Source organism: Crocodylus porosus, unplaced genomic scaffold (genome assembly GCF_001723895.1).
Source record: "Crocodylus porosus isolate Cpor-Errol unplaced genomic scaffold, CroPor_comp1, whole genome shotgun sequence".
In the NCBI taxonomy this organism is placed as follows: domain Eukaryota; kingdom Metazoa; phylum Chordata; order Crocodylia; family Crocodylidae; genus Crocodylus; species Crocodylus porosus.
In genome coordinates this window covers 5,659,868-5,678,165 of record NW_017728912.1, presented here as the reverse complement: position 1 = coordinate 5,678,165, position 18,298 = coordinate 5,659,868, and the positions used below count along the sequence as shown (strand labels likewise).

General features: G+C 41.8%; 1 protein-coding gene across 1 annotated transcript in view; it reads right to left on the bottom strand.

The window, feature by feature from the left end:
- SCLT1 (sodium channel and clathrin linker 1) overlaps window positions 1-18,218 on the bottom strand; it is an 83,464-nt gene extending 65,246 nt beyond the window's left edge. Inside the window, exons 1-6 of the mRNA XM_019533980.1 lie at window positions 18,187-18,218; window positions 12,199-12,251; window positions 8,101-8,170; window positions 5,281-5,336; window positions 1,812-1,947; window positions 946-1,068 (exon numbers count right to left, since the gene is read on the bottom strand). Of these exons, the coding sequence (XP_019389525.1) occupies window positions 946-1,068; window positions 1,812-1,947; window positions 5,281-5,336; window positions 8,101-8,170; window positions 12,199-12,224 (411 nt within the window). The 5' untranslated portion in view covers window positions 12,225-12,251; window positions 18,187-18,218. The remainder of the gene's footprint in view (window positions 1-945; window positions 1,069-1,811; window positions 1,948-5,280; window positions 5,337-8,100; window positions 8,171-12,198; window positions 12,252-18,186) is intronic.
- Window positions 18,219-18,298: the final 80 nt, after the last annotated feature.

The following is an 18,298-nucleotide window of genomic DNA, read 5'->3' as shown; positions in this document are numbered from 1 at the left end:
ATCTTTAAGAGATCTTTAATTATCATAGATACATTTATGTTCAACTGAAATAATTTCCAACAAATTGTGTGTCTCTGTTTTATGGAATCAATGTTTAATCTCTCTTTAACTAGTAAAATCGTAGGTGAGCTACTGATAATAACCATTAAGGGCAAAAATCTAATTGCTCGCATGCCTCCTAAATGGATACATGCATACAGTAAAAATCTTAATGTATACCGGTACACTACTTCTAAGCAGCTACAGACTTCTAGCAGACTATTTTTGTTAGAAGCAGAAAATATAGACTTGCTTATGCACATATAGCCTTTCTGTAACTCCCTATATGCATTTAGGCCATTCCCTGGACTCTTGAATGCTTCCTTATGGCTCTTGTGGCTCCTGTGACTAAGAAGCTATAGGACAGCTTATTTGAAAATGAAAAACAAAAGGAGTGGGGGAGGGAAGGAGGAAAGACAATGACTTCTATTCCTTACATACTTTGCTGGGATATGATTTATGGAAAGACGGTTCTACGCAGCACCATTCTACAATTCCTTCTAAAAACTGAATGGCATTCTCACTCTACCTCACTGTAATTTACTGCTATATAAAACTACACTTGGTATGCATAGCTCATCATATTGTCAATGGATTTATTGTTCAGTTATACTATAGTGCATGTAACTGCCATAACCCAAGTGGGGTTGTGGCAGTTAAGAGTGGAACTGTAAGCCTGCCAGAATTGTGTAGTAGCATCTGGTGTCACAAACCCAACAGAAGTGAAGCTTGCAAACAAATTGGGGTCACAGCTAAAAATAGTTTGGGAACTACTCTTCTAAGCACAAGGTATAGGTGAATGATGGCAGTGAAATACAAATTATATTACTTTAAATCAAACTTTACACTCTGAATTTATCCCAGATACAATGGTGGACCAAAAGAAACAAATGCAAGGCAAATTACTTTTTGCTTTTGCCTTTCAGCCACGTGAATGTGGGTTTCAGTCATGTATTCCTGGTACTGCTGCTGGAGTTGATCTAGTTCCTGTGATACTGCCTGCCAGAGTTCTAGTGCCTGTTCTTTTTCCTAGGACATTTAAGAACAAAAATAGAGAAGATTATACATGTGTATTCTTACAAAAAGACATGTTTATCTTAATTGAAAATGATATCTTGCTTCCACCAAAGAGCTCCAAGACTGTCCAACTCAGTTTCTATACGTGTTGGCTATTGTTATTTAACTCAATTGCCAAATTCAGCTATTAGTTATATGGATCAGCTCCCAAAATCATTATGAGAGCTACACAAGAGAACATAGCCCCTCAAGTACAGAAGCATGGACATGAGGAGGTACTTGCAGTAATGGTCTTGGATTAGAGAACTGCATACACCTTTCCTACCCTAAAATTAATTAATATGAACCTTCAATGGTCCTATTCTACATTTTACTGTTGTTTTGATCAGAGCTATATGCCAAAATGACGGCCAATACAAAGTCTAGAAATATATTCATCACAAGATGTTAGAAAAGCCTTCTGTATTCTCCCATGACAATTTCTTCTTTTTAGTTGGGCAATTAAACGAATAAATCAATCTAGCAATTATGGTACAAAATGCAAACTTTCTTGAAACATTCCAATGACGAATTCTCTTCCAAGTCTTGGAACCACAAGCAAGATATGAAGTATCAGCAGAACAGAAAATGGAATACTTTTCTAAATATTTAATCTAAAAAGATTATAATTAGAGTTTCTTTACCAAGGGATTAAATTATTTTCCCTGACATGCCAAGGAACAAGCTGAAGATAGACATACAGCAGCATTACTCACTTGATTGGCTAGATGTAACTGATCTTGGAGGTTTCTTATTATGTCTTCATCTGCAAACACATCGCTTCCCAGAAAAGTACTAGGAGGAAGGGTTTCTAACTGTTTCTCAACAGCTTCCTTCAGTTCTTCATGCAGCCTACAATACATGTAAAGAAACTTTTACTATGTGTTGTTTTTGTTTTGTTTTTTAAGACATTTGGAACAGCACAAGTATTACTGATGTGAAACACTGACTATACCTGAAATAGTCTAATATTTTCAGTCAAGCTCTATTTTAAGTTGTTAGCCTTTTGTCTGCATTAACGTTTGCAGGTTCAACTATGTCTATGGTATATGGGGTCCTATCCCGTATAACTGACAAATCTACATCAACAAAGGCCTGGTGAGATGCAGCTCTATTGGCAAAAGATCAGCTTCTGCTGGCAGCATTTCTGCCGTTCAGGGTTGCTGGTCTAACTCTGGTCCCCCCCCAAAAAAAGGTATGATACATCTACACCAAAAGGCTGCTGGCATACTTAGGCAGAAGCCCTGTAATACAATGTAAACTTTAGTGCAGTACTACAGAAATAAAAATAAAAATTTAGCATGTACAAAAATGTCTATAAATACACTGAAAGTTATTACTGTTTAATTTTCTCACAGAGCTAACAGATGCAAGCAACAACCTTGCTTCCTTCTTTCTTTTGCAATAAGTGAGTTCATACTACTCAAACTGACTTCACCCAGAGGTTCAAATACTAAGACTAGAAAGAATGCCTATGGCATTGCAAGCATTGATATAGTATGTACTCTGCTGCTTTAATAGAAAAATAAGTTACTTCTTGTTTTTCTTTGACATTTAATGTGATATGCAAATGTGGTAGTTAAGAGTCTAAGGAAGGCTTTCATTATGAAACACCATCTTCAAGATTATTTCCTCTGAAACTTCTTTCTGTGAAAGGATACACATGATGATTTAGTTATTTTTGAGTTGGCCAGAGATTGAGGAAAAGATTTAGTATTCAAGTTGCTAGGTGCTTTTTATTGGATAGAAACTTGGAAACTCTTTCAATTCTGCACATTTTAAGTCATCAAGAAAAAAAGCTGAAATGTTTTAATAGGCCCATTAACTTGTAGTAATATATTTAGTCAAGACAGCAAAATAAATAATAAAGCTGTAGTTAAATCTGATTAAAGCAATTGTATGAAGCATGTCAATTGCCACTCATTGGTCCTGCAAGACTAGAAAAATTTTGCAAGTTTGCCACTAAAACTAAATGGAATATATAAGATTGACAGTTCACTTGTTGTTGCCTTCCTCCCCTCTCCAAAGAACAAGACTTGGCAAACATTTGTAAGCATTCCAGAGCTGTGTGGTAGCATCTGGTTTCACAAACCCAGCAGAAGTAAAGATTGTAAATAAAAGTGGGGTCACAGCTAGAAACAGTCTAGGAACTGTTGCTTTAAGCACATGAGGTATAGGTGAATGATACAAGTGAAATACAAGTTATGTCACCTTAAATCAGACTACACACCAACTCTAAATTTATCTAGAATACAATGGTGTATTGAAAGAAGCAAGGAAAATTTATTTTTGCTTTTGCCTTTCAAAGACTATCAAGAGGTAAAAGTTTAAAAAAGAAGTGTGAAAATTGTAGAGTGCAACAATTAATAACAAGATATGCTGTTACAATGCAACCATTAGGTTTACATGATCCTACAGAGACACAAGAATAGCAAAACTGCCCCAACTCCAGCCCTGCTTCTCCCTGGGAATGTAAATCTTGTTTTAAAAATTGTTAAGCCTCCTCTAATTATATTAAACAGTTAACCAATTAACATGTGTCTAATCCTGGTTGGGCGGGGGAGGTCAGAGCCCTAGTGCCTGCCTTGACCTGCTGCTGAGGAGTGGGGGATCCTGCCTGGAGCTGTATGGAGAACAAGGGGCTGCATGCAGACCTGCTTGGACACAGCTGGTGCTGAGAGCAGGTCCCAGGGGCCTTGGATGGGGGCAAGCAGTGGCGGCAAGCCCCACCAAACAGCACGTCCCATGTGAAGCTGTGGACAGCAGCAGCAGGCAAGGGGCTTTCTCAACCCACTGCAGCCACTGGCTCACTGGGAAGAAGTGAGCAGACAACATGAGTTGGAGTTGGACTTAAAGTTTAAGTAGCCTGTTATCTTCCAGCCAGGTTATTGGCACCTGTGAACAAGCAGTTAATTGTCTGAGTCACTGGGCCACCTGTTTTTCTTTAATCTTGTAATCTATGGGTACTAGTTCCCTGCCACCTCCCTGTTTGTGAGGTACTGTGCCACTTCCCTTCTCTCCTGAACAGGGCCCTGTGCAAAATGTTAACTGGTAATGCATTACTACTATAAATCTAACCTTTCACATCTTTACTTCACTCATGTTCAAACTGGGTAGATTGTCTAAACTTGCATCACTACATAATCATTCAGATGTAACAGTTACAGCATAATGGGTAAGGCATGCTCCTAAGCAGCAACCTGCTTTTTAAAGTGGCTAAAATACATGTTTACCCATACTCCTAAATACAGTGCCAGAGGAAAAGCCCTTTAACCACCAAGCACCAGCTCGATGCTATATCTAAACATCTCACATTCTACTTAACAGTAGAAAACACAATTTTTTCTCCCTTGCTAGACTGCAAGAACCGCTTGACTGATTTTCGTTAAAGTGGGTATGCATTTCAAAAATAACTTGAGGGGAGGGGCAGGAAGGAAACAAAGTAAGGAATGATTTTCACCTTTAGTGCACAACGCAAGGAAACGTGGTAAAAGCAGACACTAACATTAAAAGGGGGGCAGAGATTTACTAGATTCCCCCAAAACTGTAGGTGCCAAGCTGTTTCACCGTATTTCACTTAGTTGGTAACAATATAATCCAAAATAAACCTTCATTCTTTACTTGCCAAGTTTCAAAATTTCATTTTCAAAAGTGAGGCAGAAAAGAGGAAGCATGGGTTTTACTTAAAAGCTGCAGGAAAAAAGTATTCCTAAGTCTTGCGTAATTCCAACAACTGAATTTTTCTAAACTTCTTAAAACTGATAATTTATCAATACTCTACTCTAAATAATCTTTTCAGTACAATGTTTTGGAAAGTATCAATTGTATAAGCAGTTTATTACTTATTTTTGTGGCCTTAATATTACTTGATGAGGGGGAAGGGAGAGGGGAAGAAGAAACCCTCTCCTACTCACTGGATATGTTTATAGATACAGAAATATATAAATAAAAACGTATAAAATAATTAAGCTTTTACAGCATTGAAACTTAGTACTGTGCTTCCCATTTAACAATATAAACACAAAATCAGGTACAAGTACACTTGGCTAAAATTTCAAAACCTTGATGCCATAATTCATATTACACACCCGCAATATACAGGTTCAGAAATTTATTTCCAGGTCCCTAAAAAGACATTTATTTTTTAGATTTCAGAAACAGGAAAAATGGTAATGATTAATCTACCTTTCATTTTCCTTGATGACTTGTTCAAGCTTCAGTCTCATCTCGCCCATCTGTACCTGACAGAATAAAATTTGAGACTGAGCTTTCATATGTAAATCTCAGAGCTACCAATCAGTCAAGTAACAGACTGGAAAGCACGCTGTAAAACACTCCCTGAACTTCCTAAAGCTTAGCACCAATTATTTCTGACTCGCATTAATAAAAATAGACAATGCAGCATGGTGGACAAATAATGTAATATTTATTTTGCAAGAGAATTCACAAGATGCAACTTAAGTCCAGATAATTTGTAGACAGTATTCAAATATATTAAAATCATTCCATTCATGTCTATGAAAACTGCACAATAAATATTTATATGGTTTGCAAAATCTTAGGTGAATGAACTCTAATAGTAAAGTTGTCATTTAGATTGAGTTTTGTAATTTTACATAGTTCTTACTAATTGCAGTCATCCAATATAACTTTCTGCCTTAAATAGGTGCAGAAAAAAATAATGTTTCTAATTTTAAGAGAAATTTCTTAATTTTTGAAACTCTAGGAAATAAGAGCACTTTTTCTTTAAACTGTTTTTGTTTGGTCATAAATTATTACCTAAAGGACTGAAGCATCAGGAAGAGCAGACCACTTCTACAATTATCTGAACTAGGCAAACTGAGTCAACATGTGTAGACTGTCTGGCTGAGAGAGCCAACAAAAAGGCCAGATATGCTTCAGCAACATTTCCCCTCAGGTTTATATCCATCCATTTGCATAACCAATTTTCCACTTAAATGCCTCATTGGGAGGGGGATGGGTGGAGATATGATGTACGAAGAGGAGATCTGGAAGAGTTTGGACATGCTGCTGCTAACTTTCTGCCTCTCCACCACCAGGAAATGCAGTGGAAGGTGAAGGAACTTTTTCTTTTCTCCCTCAAGATGAATATTGGGATGTGAAATTAAGTAGTAATTAGTGAATAATACTCACTGTTGCCTCTCTCTCTGACCAATAACTGAAATTAAGAAGTTAATTTAATCTGTGTTCCCATCAAATCTCCTTCACCACTAATACTCATTTCACCTCAGAAAAGAACTTGTAATTAGAGGTACATCGATACACCAGTCTGATTATTGGATTGTACAGATTATAAAGAAAATTATCTGTATCAGCCTTAGGTGGCCCATAATTGGGCTGATGAAATGCAGCTGCAGTGCAGCATGTAGGCAGTGAAGACACAGATTGCAACTGGTAAGTTGGGGAAGGGAAGGGAAGGGGGTGGGGGACACAGATCAAGACCCTGCTGTGCGGGAGGGAGCAGAGGTGGGGCAGAGGCAAGCACGGAGGGCGGGGATGAAGCCTCAGCTTGTCTAGGGGTTTGGAATGGAGCAGGGCTTATATGGGGGAGGGGAGGGGAGGGGCTCCCACTACTACTGCTATCATTTACACGGGAGCGGGGGGTGCATGTGCCCCCAGATCTGGGCTGGGAGGGGCGCAGGGCAGGCAGTGGTGCTGCTGGAAGCAGGAGGGTTGAGGGGGGCTACCCCAAACTTTGGGGTGGCTGCAACTCAGGCTCTGCTGGGAACAGGCCCCAGATCTGCGTGGGACACACTGAGGCTAGGGCAGTTCCCAGAGGAGCCTGGGCTCGTCAGGGGACAGTGCCACTGGAAGGGGGCTATAGTGGGGGCTGCAGCCACCCTGAAATTAGCTATAGCCCCTCATAGCTCCCCTGCTCCGGGCAGCACTGCCACCCATCCCATGCCCTGCCTGGGTGGCTCAGGCTCCATGGGAAACAGCCCTGGCCCCAGCCTGCCCTGCCCAGTGCAGATCTGGGGGTATATACCCCCCACCCCTCCTAAATGAGTGACAGCAACAGTGGTGGGAGCTGCCAGACCAGTCGTGCATGATGGTGGGAGCCACCTCTGCTTCTCCCTCCCCCTGTGCCCCCTGGATGAGCCTTGCTCCATCCCATGCCCCCCAGACTAGCTGTGGCTTTATCCTTAGCCCACCCACCCTGACTGGGCAGTGCCTGCCCCTGCCTCGGTCCCTCATAGTGGGGCCTTGACCTGCTCCGCGCTTTCCCTTCCCCTTCTCCTCCTACCACACCAGACTTACCTGCTGTAAGCAATGTATCTGGTATTGGATTGGTATTGGCAGATATGCCTCCTTAAACATCAGCATCAGCCTCAAAAATCCCTATTGGTGCACCCCTGCTTGTAACCACATTAGGATGTTAAGAGGCAAGACTGAGCATGTTTAGTTTCGTAATGTCAGTTTCTAGTGTGTATATAAGCCAGTTAGGACATACTCAATTTCTTTTCATAAAATGGTCTATTCCACTCTTCAGAAAAAGCAGCATCCTGGTAAGTCTTTGAAAAAGCAATATTGTTTCCTTCACTGACTAAATCTCATGGTCTAGGATATTGGTACTAAAGGAATAAAGTATTACCAACAATAACAGCCATCTTGCACCAAAATACATTTTTTTTGGAAAGCTGGTAGTATAGGTATTCAGTACAGGGGAAAAACCCCCCTACAAGCCAGTTTTTGTTATACTTTCAAAATAATAATGTAAAAAGTATGGCAAGCCTTGGTGTTTGACTAGGCAAACTTTTTCTTTTTTTTTTCCTTCGAGCATTAGGGTCTTGCTGTGCAAGATGCTAACTATCAGCTCAGTTTCTATTGATGCAGTTCCTTGAATTACTAGAACTGAAAGTATTTACTTTACAATTAAGCCAGCATTAAGTCCAAGATGCAAATCTGTTCATACAGCTAGATATTTTCTGATTTGTATTTGTTAGAAAAGAGATAAGCAATCTAAAATATGAGCAAGATTCATACCTGATAGAATTGCAACTGTTCACTCATTTCGTCCAGATGTTTATCATGTTCAGCAACTAGAGGAGACAAGCTAAAAGTGGAAAACTGTGTAAGATGTACAATTATGGATGCTGACAGTGTTCTGATAATTACATGATTCCTACAGAATGTCTTGATTTTATACTTGAGAAAAAACACAGTTCACATATCTTCCTTCTTGCTTCCTAATGAAACCATAACGTTATCAAAATCAAATTAATTATTTTATTAGCTTCATAAGTATGCCTTAAAATTAGTAAAGTCACTTGCAAAACTCTTAATCTTTTTCTGCCATATCAAAACTGGATATTTGAAATACAAAATTGATGCCAGTGAAACATTAATATTATATACATCAAAATATTAAACTTCAACGTAGAACCTGAGGTCTGCCTTTTTCATAGAGGTAAGAATTAACCCATGAAAGGCAATTAAAAGGACATAAAACAACAGGAGGGTACACCTTTTTTTCCTCCTTGTAGCTGCTTTTCCTAATGCACATCTTTCTACTGCCCATCATTAGTTGTTCATATTTTTGCTTCCTGACTAGTCTGCATTAATATTTTAAGTCATCTGTGAATTTGACTCATTGTCCACATGTTCATCTCTACAGATTTCTATTTTTCCCTTAATATTTATTTGATCCCTTTTTCTCTTTATACAGCTTAAAATATTACAAAATAAGATCTAGGGGCTCTTCCACAAATGAGGATGGGGGCAATCATGGTGCCACTTACCAAGTATTTGAACAGTAAGACATGGTACATACTGTAAGAGTTTACCAGGTAACTAGATAACAAATATTATTAAAAAAGGAGAACCCAGGGAATGATATACTAGTCAGCCTAACTTCAATCCCTGGAAAGAGTCTGGAATAAAAAAACATAACAAGCAAACAAACCCCCCCCACCAACAACCGCACAATGCATTTGTAAGTACCTAAAGCACAATTAGGTGGTAAAAGCATCCAGCATAGGCTTCTTAAAAATCAAGCATAACAGACAAATCTATCTTACTTGTATAGAATGTTAGGTAGCCTAGTGCACAAGGGTAAAGCAGTTCATGTGATTATTCCTTGACTTTAATAAGGCTTTTGGCACTCTTTCATCAGATACTCACAGAACAAAACCAAGGAAATAGTTTACATGTTTTGCATGGGTACAAAAATTAGTGGAATACTGTTGTCAAAGAACTGTTATCAATGATTCACTATCAAACTTGAAAATAGGGGTGCACAGATAAAAATTTTTGGCTGATACTGATGGCCAACTATTAACTAGGTATAGTGGCTGATAAGGATCCGATATGCAGTGCAGCAGCTTGGAAAGAAGCCTCCTGCTGGTATATCTGGGGGGGAAGGGGGTTAGAAGGAGTGTGGGAAAGGGAGGGGGGGCGGAGAAGATCAAGGCCCCCAAGGTGATGTGAGGCAGGGGCAGATCCCTGGGGGAAGGCAGCACCATGCTGGGCTACACTGTGCTGTGGTCAGGCCCCAGGCAGCAGCAGCGCTGGGAAGGGGGAGCTATGGCAAATTTTCAGGTGCCTGCAGCCCCCTCACGTAACCCTGCTCCTAGCACTGCCCAGCTCACCCCAGACTTAGTGTGCAGCAGCAGCTGGCCCAGCTAGCGTGCTGATCCAGGGGTGCATGATTCCTGTGCCCTCCTAGGGTGCATGCCCTGCCTCCCTGCAACCTCCAGGTAAGCAGCTTATGGCTCCATCCCACAAGCAGCTATGCAGAACCTGTCTCTGCTCTAGCCCTATTCCCTCCCTCTCTCAGCTGCTGCAGCTGCCTACACTGCCTGGCATTTGTCGGGGGGAGCATGTGCCTCCCCATCTGTGCACAGCGGAGGCAGCTGCCACTGCGGGCTGGGCTTCGGGCTGCAGTGGGCCTTGGGGCACAATGTTGCATGTCCCACCGCTGGGCTGAGCCTTGTTCCCTACCCGCCCAGCAGCTGGATGCACATGGCATTGAGCCACTCCTGGGCGGGCTGCAGTGGGGCTTGGGATGCCTAGCCTGCAACAGCTGCCTCTGCTGTGCACAGATGGGGGGGCATGTGCCCCCCTGGTCCTCTGTTGGGGTGTGCAGCGGTGGGAGACCCCCCATGTCCGTGGATGAGGTGCCCAGGCTTGATCCTCCCGCCACCTACCTGGCTAGGGCCCCACTCAACTTACCCCTGCTCCTGCCTCTGTGGCACTCTGTCCCTCCCTGCAGGGGTCTTGATCTGGCCTCTGCCCCTTCCCTCCCCCATGGACCGACCTGTTGGGTGGGGCACATGTATGTATGCATGCATGCACGCACACTCAGCCCCCCACCCCAGCCTCAGATTGACTCTAAGAGGCTCTGAGATCTATCGATTGATCAAGACTGACTGATTTGTGACCACTGTGAAACACTATGGACTAATATTGGTGCACCTCTACTTGAAAGGCAACTTAAGTGGGTCACTTGTTCAGTGTTCTCCTTTACATCATGGACTATGGCTATTAAAAGCACATGTTCTTACTATCTGCAAATAACAAGAAGTTGGGAAAGGTTGCAAGCACTCTGGAGTACAAGATTGGGACTGAAAACAATCTTGATAAATTGGAGAAATGAATTAAAATCAACAAGATGAAATTCAGTTAAAGGAAGTGCAAAGTCCTACATGTCAAAAAGCAGAAGTCAAACATGATGTGATGCTGCTGCAAAAAGAGTAAAACTCATCCTTGGATCCATTTATGTGAGTTTGTAATGTAATATAAGACAAATAAGGCAACTATTCTGCTCTACTTCATGTCGGAGAGACCTTGGTTGAAAGGGTATCTCAAATTTGGAAGACCAGACTTTAAAATGTAGACATACCGGAGGCGGTTCAGAAGAGAGCAACAAGAATAATAGGAGGTTTAGAAAACGTGACCCACGTTAAAGGTCTGAAATAACTTAGTTTAAGTGTAGAAAAGAGAAGACTGAAGGTGTCAAAACAAAGCATAAAATATTAGGTCAAGGCAACAGTCTTTTAATACATAAGAAGGTGGTATGAAAAGAAAGGGGATCAGTTATTCTCCAAAAAATCAACTTAAAATTTGCAGCAAAACATGGGCTAGGGTCCAGAATGCCTATGCTGTTGGGTGAGAGAATCTTTTACGATCCCTTCCTGCAGTAAGACTATGATTAGCCTCCCTACATTACAGTAAAAAAGTATGGGATTATAATGGAATCCCATCCCAAACTTCCTGATTTTTCCCAGTTGCTAAGATGTTGGGTAGCACTGGGTAGATGAATTTCCCTTTAGGTCATATATAAGGAGAGCCAGAAAGAGACCAGTCCATTACAGCTTAGCCACCAAAGAAGCTAGAGCAGTGTGCTGGACAGCTCCTGAAGCTGAGCAGATGGGTCAAAACTGGGAGACTATAGTTATCTGAGTTGTAAAAGACCCTGAGTACAGAATAAGTTTGAGACTGCTGGGAAAGATAGATAACGTGAGAGAGTGGCTGACTGTTGTGCCCCTCACTGGAGAATAAGGGATCACTGGCTATTAAACAGTTTGCTCAGCATCACATAGGATGCTGATGGCAGAGCTGGGAAGTATTTAGAACTCAAAAGAGAATGTTTAAACATAAGACTGACCTCCATGAGTAAGTAGAGTAATTGTTTCTACTACTTTCCTTATTCACAGTTGGTCAGTCACTTAATGAACAGTTCAAAAATTGGTGCATATGAGCATTCTCTGTTTCCATTAACTGCAAGAACTTTTTTCCTGGCCTGCTTTGTATAATTCTTTCAAAGGGGAAGTTCTCTTCTTTTATCCATTCCACTTACAAATTACCAGCAGAAGTCTTATTCATTCAGGTTAATCTTCTGAATGATTAACACAATAGCCAAGAAACCATTTCTGGTTTCAACACACTTGTGAATTTTACTCTACTTGTTCACTCTAAAAATCTAGGCTAAAACTTTACTCTTGTTTGTGAAACTTTGAATTGTAAAGCCATAAATTATGCTCTGAAAATGGCCATCGATAACACCATTCAGAGTGTAAAGTTTGATTTAAATACTATTATAAAACATTGTACAACTTTAAAAAAATCTGGATTCATGATTACCTTTGGTCTGACCCCTGAGATTCCATCACGTCGTTAACTCCAAGAGCACTTTTCTGTAATAACAGTTCACACATTAACACTGCTGTGCATCACTGAAAAAATGTTGATGTTCAGCTTATATACTGAAGGAGTCTGGTTCTGCTCCATTTGTACTGATAATATAAACCACAACCTGCACATTCAGTTTTAAATAAATATTCACAATGAACTCTTTCAATTTGAAAGGATAGCACTGAATTCTCCTGGGTATGTTATGACATTCACAACTATACAGAAGTGTCACGTCAAAGAACAGAAGTCCAAGCTTCTTTCTAAAAACTTGCAAGATGACACACAAATCCTATATTCTTTTTTAACATTTGGCCACATTAACACTCGGAGCCCTTTCAAAAGGAGATTGTTTCAAAGGGGCAGCAGCTTGTATGTTTTAATAGTTATATGAGGAGGAGTTATGAATGATTTAAATGCAGCAAACCCACTCTCTCACCACGAGCAAGGTGAATACGCACTTCACAGAAAGTGAAGCAATAGGTGGTATCAACTAATTTAATAACTACTGGATTTTTTTAAGGTTCAAAAGTGTAAAGTTGCCTTAAGTCTTCATTCTCCATGTATAACTGTTTTCGCTTATATTAATAACAGGGCTTGAAAAAAAAAAGTCCAACTGTTTCCAGGGCATATACAATCTAATTCCATAGGTTTTATGGCTTTTGTATGCAAACAAAAATCACAACATTTTAGCTCTTATGTTTGTAAAATGAGTACCTTTGCAACTTGATAGCTAAACTAGGAGCTGTCATCTTCCTACATCTGCAAACACACAATTTTAATGCCTGTGCTACCACCCAGACATTTGCTAAGTTGAAGCAGAGCAGAAACTAATCTTCCTCAGGTGTTCACAGGTTCCCTAAACAGTAATAGCAGAAGTAAATGGGACTACCCACAGCGGTGGCTGCCCCAAAATTAAGCTAAATTACACTAGTGAACTCCCATTTTACAACTATGCTGGCCACTGACATCAATGTAAAAATTACTACTGTAACCTATCTGTACAGATGTAGCTGTCAAAAGGATGCTCTATTTGGTACTGTTCAAATCTTATAGTTAGTCTCTGATCTGGGAAAAAACAATATCCAAGTTAAACAGACTAATCCTGCAGAAATATTTATCTGGCTTATGCCTGGGAAATTTACTGTAGCAGTTTGAAAGCATATCTGTGTGCTTATTTATAAAAGTAGTAGTCATCTATTTAATTCACAATTTCTAATGGTTATAAGTGGCTATAAATGAACTGCACGTCTCACATTGCCCATATGCATTATAAAAGCAGGTACCTGAGTCTAGACTGGGGTGCCCAATGTCATCTGACCTTCAGGGCTCCCCATAGATCCAAAAATCAGTGGTAAGGGGCAGTGGCCTGCTGCCAAATTTTTAGAGCTGGAGGGAACCCTGGAGGTTAGAGTGTGTGGCCCTGTGTGCTAGACTGGGTGTGCAGGGCCAGGATGGGGCCTGATCCGGGAGTGCAGTACCCAATCCTGGTGCTCAGCTGGGGTAAAGTTGTTGAGGGGCCCAATCTAGGAACCCAGGGCCCACTTCTGGTGCATTGACTCTGCTCTTGGTGCACGGGGTTGGGCAGAGGTGGCATGGGGCCAATTCCAGACATATAATGACCAGCCATGGCTGTATGGAACCTGATCCAGGCATGCAGAGGCAGGACCTGATCCAAGTCTATGGACTGGCCCTGTACAACTCAGACCCAAGGGGCCCAAAAGTTGATCACCTTTGTTCTACATAATGCAAGTAAAAGAAAGGATGCAACATATGTATATGCAGCAACTCAAGAACTATGCTAAACCATCTAGACAGAAGGAATTTAACTATGCAGTTAGCTCTGTTAGATGGATGTCCTGGTTAAGATAGCACATCTACACGGATTAGACTAATAGAACATGATTTTAACCATTTTAAAAGGGAAGGGACAGCTACTGCTCTGCATATCAACTGTTACTTGAGCGAGATTTCAGACACAAAATGCTCTTCCCCAGTCTAGGGAAAGCAGCAGATAGTCTAACCTATATACCAGATAATACTATGGCTTCTGCTGAACTGAGACTGTACCTGGTAACATCCCGCTTAACTATACAGTTAGTTCAATAACTGCCCCCACATTGTTTCTATCATATTTCCTGGACCAACACAGCTACAATACTCCAACCCCCTTGACAGATTAAGTAACTCAAAAACTTACACTTCAAGTTGACAGAGTTCAAACAAAAAAAAAGAGTTTATTTTGCACTTGCATACTATGTTTGTGAGACCTCGACCAAAATATTCTGCATTAAATAAAAAATTAAATGGCACGATTCATACATTATAATTTAAATAAGTCAAGAGACAAAACTGGGTTTGTTTAATACAAGATGGTGCAGTTGAAAAGTCTACTATGGAAGGATTCTGCCATTATACAGGAGCTGTTTTTTTCAATTCTATCTAAAAAGTGACAGAGCAACCTGTCTCTTGATGTCATTTGCTCCAACTACTTAATCTTTTTAAAAACTGTATGAAATCACTACCAATTATAACCATTAGAGAACTTCTACCAAAATAAATATATATAGAGATCAGTCTTGACCATCATACTTTGCCATGCTGGCAGTTTCCCACAAGTAATAGCACCTGGATTAAGCCCAGCTCCTATGTCCACTTACAAGTTATTTCCCTGTTTACAGAAGCCATATAGCCCTGGGTAGCCATACAGACCAGATGCTGTATCAATATTTTACTAGGTTCATTTCAGAATTTCAACAAAACTTGCTATCTCTTAGAAATGATGCTGATGTTACTTTGTAGTAAGGCAGATTATTAGAAGAGATCACAATATTAGCCTTGCAAAGACAAAATGCATGCATTGTAAAAAATATCCCTATAATGGATATATAAATATAGTAGAGCTCTGTGTTCACAGGGCTGGGTTCATTTGCCTTTGTGAAGATGAGGGTTTGTGAATTATACATGGAAAACTAAAAATGCTCAGTGTGAGCTGCATTTTTGAATAGAAAGAATTCACCAGTTGTATTGGAAAATAATTTCAAGGAGAATACGAGAGTCAGAGAGCTCATATGCATAGTTCCCGACATGCAACAAACAACTGCTCTGGTGCTTAAGGTGGCTTGAAAAACAGTAGGCAACTATAAGAAAACTAGACTCGCCTCCACCATTTCCCACTGCATTGTAATAAGGAGCTGAACAAGTTACTGGCTAGTGTCACCCACATACAGCTTTGAAGCTTGTCCTTACCTCTGCAACCCTGATTCATTTGTTGCGCTGCTTGATTCAATTAGAATTCACAGCTGCTCACTGGGAATGAGAATAAAATGGGGCTAACATTATGTGCTAGAGAGACACTGTTAGTTTGAAGTTAGGTGGAAGGCAGGGTAGGGCCATGTATATTACATATATTGAAGAATAAATGTTTTCGCTCGATCTGAGCCTTCAAGAGGCCGAGAAGAGATATTACACATGTATATTACACAATTAACTGGTGAATCGCAAAATACATATAGATTGGTCATACATGCAAAGTGATTATCACATGATAAAAATGACTGGACAGCTATAAAGACAGCCAACCAGCTATCAAGCCAGTGCTTGAAAACATGTAACCACTCTACACCAGTTTCTATCCAACTTTAATTTGAAGGTATAGCAGGGCTCCAAGGAAGGGATTTGTTTGGAGAGGCCTCAGCTTTTGTGGTCTCCAGTCAACTCTGCCAGCCGTCACAAATAAATACCATAAAAATCAGAGCAATGATACCAATTCTCACTCTTCAAATTAAGCTGGGGGCAAAGCCACTTGAGTAAAAACCCTCTGGGTTCTGTACTGTGCAATGGCACTTCTTCACCTTCCTCATGCTGTTGCAGTCTAACTGTGCCCTCAACATACAGTTAAAGCCCCTTGTTGGCCTGGTAAGATAAAGGTAAGGTAAAACACTGGAAAGAAAAATAAAAAGAAAGGGAGGGCTTATTTTGAACCTTCAGAGGAAGCATTAAAGAGGGAAGCAGGGCTTCCAAGTCAAGCCTGTCTTCAGAGCTTGCTCCCAGGATGGAGGGCAAGAATAGGCAGGAAGTAGAAGCAGTGACCCAGCCACAGCACTGAGAAGGGGGCAGCCAAGAAGTCCAACTCTGTGAGGAAATAATTCTTGCTCTCTCTAGAGCATAGCCCTGTGCGTTGGATGGGATATGCGGGGCCTAATCAGGGCCAATTTGATACATTCAGAAATGTAGGCTTAGGCCTATCATAGACAACTAAGCCTCCCCTTTAAAAAAGAATGACACTGAGAATGGAACAACTGATTCCTTGAGTCAAATAAAAAAAAGAAACCACGAAACGGAGCGAGGGTTACAGGTTTGAAACAAGGGATCCAGAAGAGGACACTGAGCAAAGCATGCTAGCCAGTGCCCACTGCCCCCTGTATGAGTCAAGGGAGCCTGCGGACACCAAGCAGCAAAACTCTGCCTGGAGACACAAGCAGACGAGTTAGAGGGTGGCAGCTCAGCCAGGTCCCACCCAGCCAGATCCTCCTTCCTGGTCTTGTAGGTGGCCAGCCTGGCCAGAGCCAGGAGGAGGTTGACCAGGCTTATTTGATCCATATCGGGAACATGGGCCTTGCACCCAAAGAGCTATTACGTATGCATCACCTAAAGTCCTGGGACAAAGAAAATACAAAACAGGCATGGGAGTAACGATCACAGGTTCAGAACGAGTGCACCCAGGGGCACATGGACCAGAGTATGGCAGACAGTACCCCTGGGGCCTCCAACCAGCCCAAGGAGCCAGTGGGCACTGCCCAGTGAAACATGAAGGGGCAGGGAAGCAGCCGCAGGGTCATCCCAGCCACAGTCTTTTCCCTGGTCCCATCTTCACAAAGGCCAGCGAACCCACCTTTGAGTACACGGCTCTATTGTATTTATGTATCTATTATAGGGATAATTTTTCCAATGCATGCACTTTGTCTTTGCGAGGCTAGTATCATCATCTCTTCTAGTAATTTTCCTTACTGCCAATTAGCATCAGCATCATTAAGGGGCAGCAGGTTTTGATGAAATTCTGCAATGCACTTGGAGTCAATTGCCTGGCAAATACCACGAGAGCTTCAGGTCTGTAAAGGGTCCTTTTTCCTCAGTTCTTATTCCCAGTTCCTTTTTTATGCATCTCTAATGAAATTCTCTCTCTAGCATGTGTAATCTCAGCCTCTTGTGGGCTCAGATGAAGCGTAACCCTATGCCTGTCTGGCAAGGGAAACACTGTGACCACTGAGGTGGTCCTCCAAGTTGCTCCCAGGGAAAACCGCTCTCCTGGCATGGAGATAGTACCTGCCAAAGTAATGCATAGTAAAACTCCCGCTTAGCTGCTAGAGTGGGAAGGTCTTGGATTTATGACAGCTTTATGGGAAGGGAAGCCTCCTCCCTAGCTTGTTCCTGTGGCCTTATGGCTGAAGGCAAGCAAAACTCAGGGGGATCTGAACCCCAAGCTGACTTGCACTGGCAAGTAGGATGCTCGCCAAAAGTTTTGGAAACATCTGAAGCCCTTGGTGGGGGTGGAGGATGTTTGCTGGTAGCAGGACCATTTATGGTTCTGGACTGACTCTCGGATTTGGATTTTGTTTTGGCTGATTTGGCTTGGAATGTGGAAAATTTAATTAAAAAATCAGGTATAACACACTTTTATTGGGTAGGGATTAGCTTTGAAAGAGGAACCGGGAATAAGGAACCGACTTCAGGCGCCCCAGGTCTATAATGCCACTGGGCGGCGACGGCCAGGAGAAGGCTGACCGAGAGGTCTCGGTGCGAGGGACGGAAGCGGAGCCTCCCAGCCCAGCCAAGCGGCCCGTCTCTTCAAAACGCGGCTCAGGGGCAGGGGCCCAGCCGCAGGGACACAACCCTCCCAACCCGATCCCGGGATCGCTCCCCCCACCCACTCGCACTCACCGCCAGCGGCAACGCAGCCAACTGCTTTAGTAACCGCTCCGGCACGCTGCTTGCGGGGGCCTCACGTGACCCAGAAGCCCTGCCCCCGGCGACGGGCGAGGGGAGGCAGACG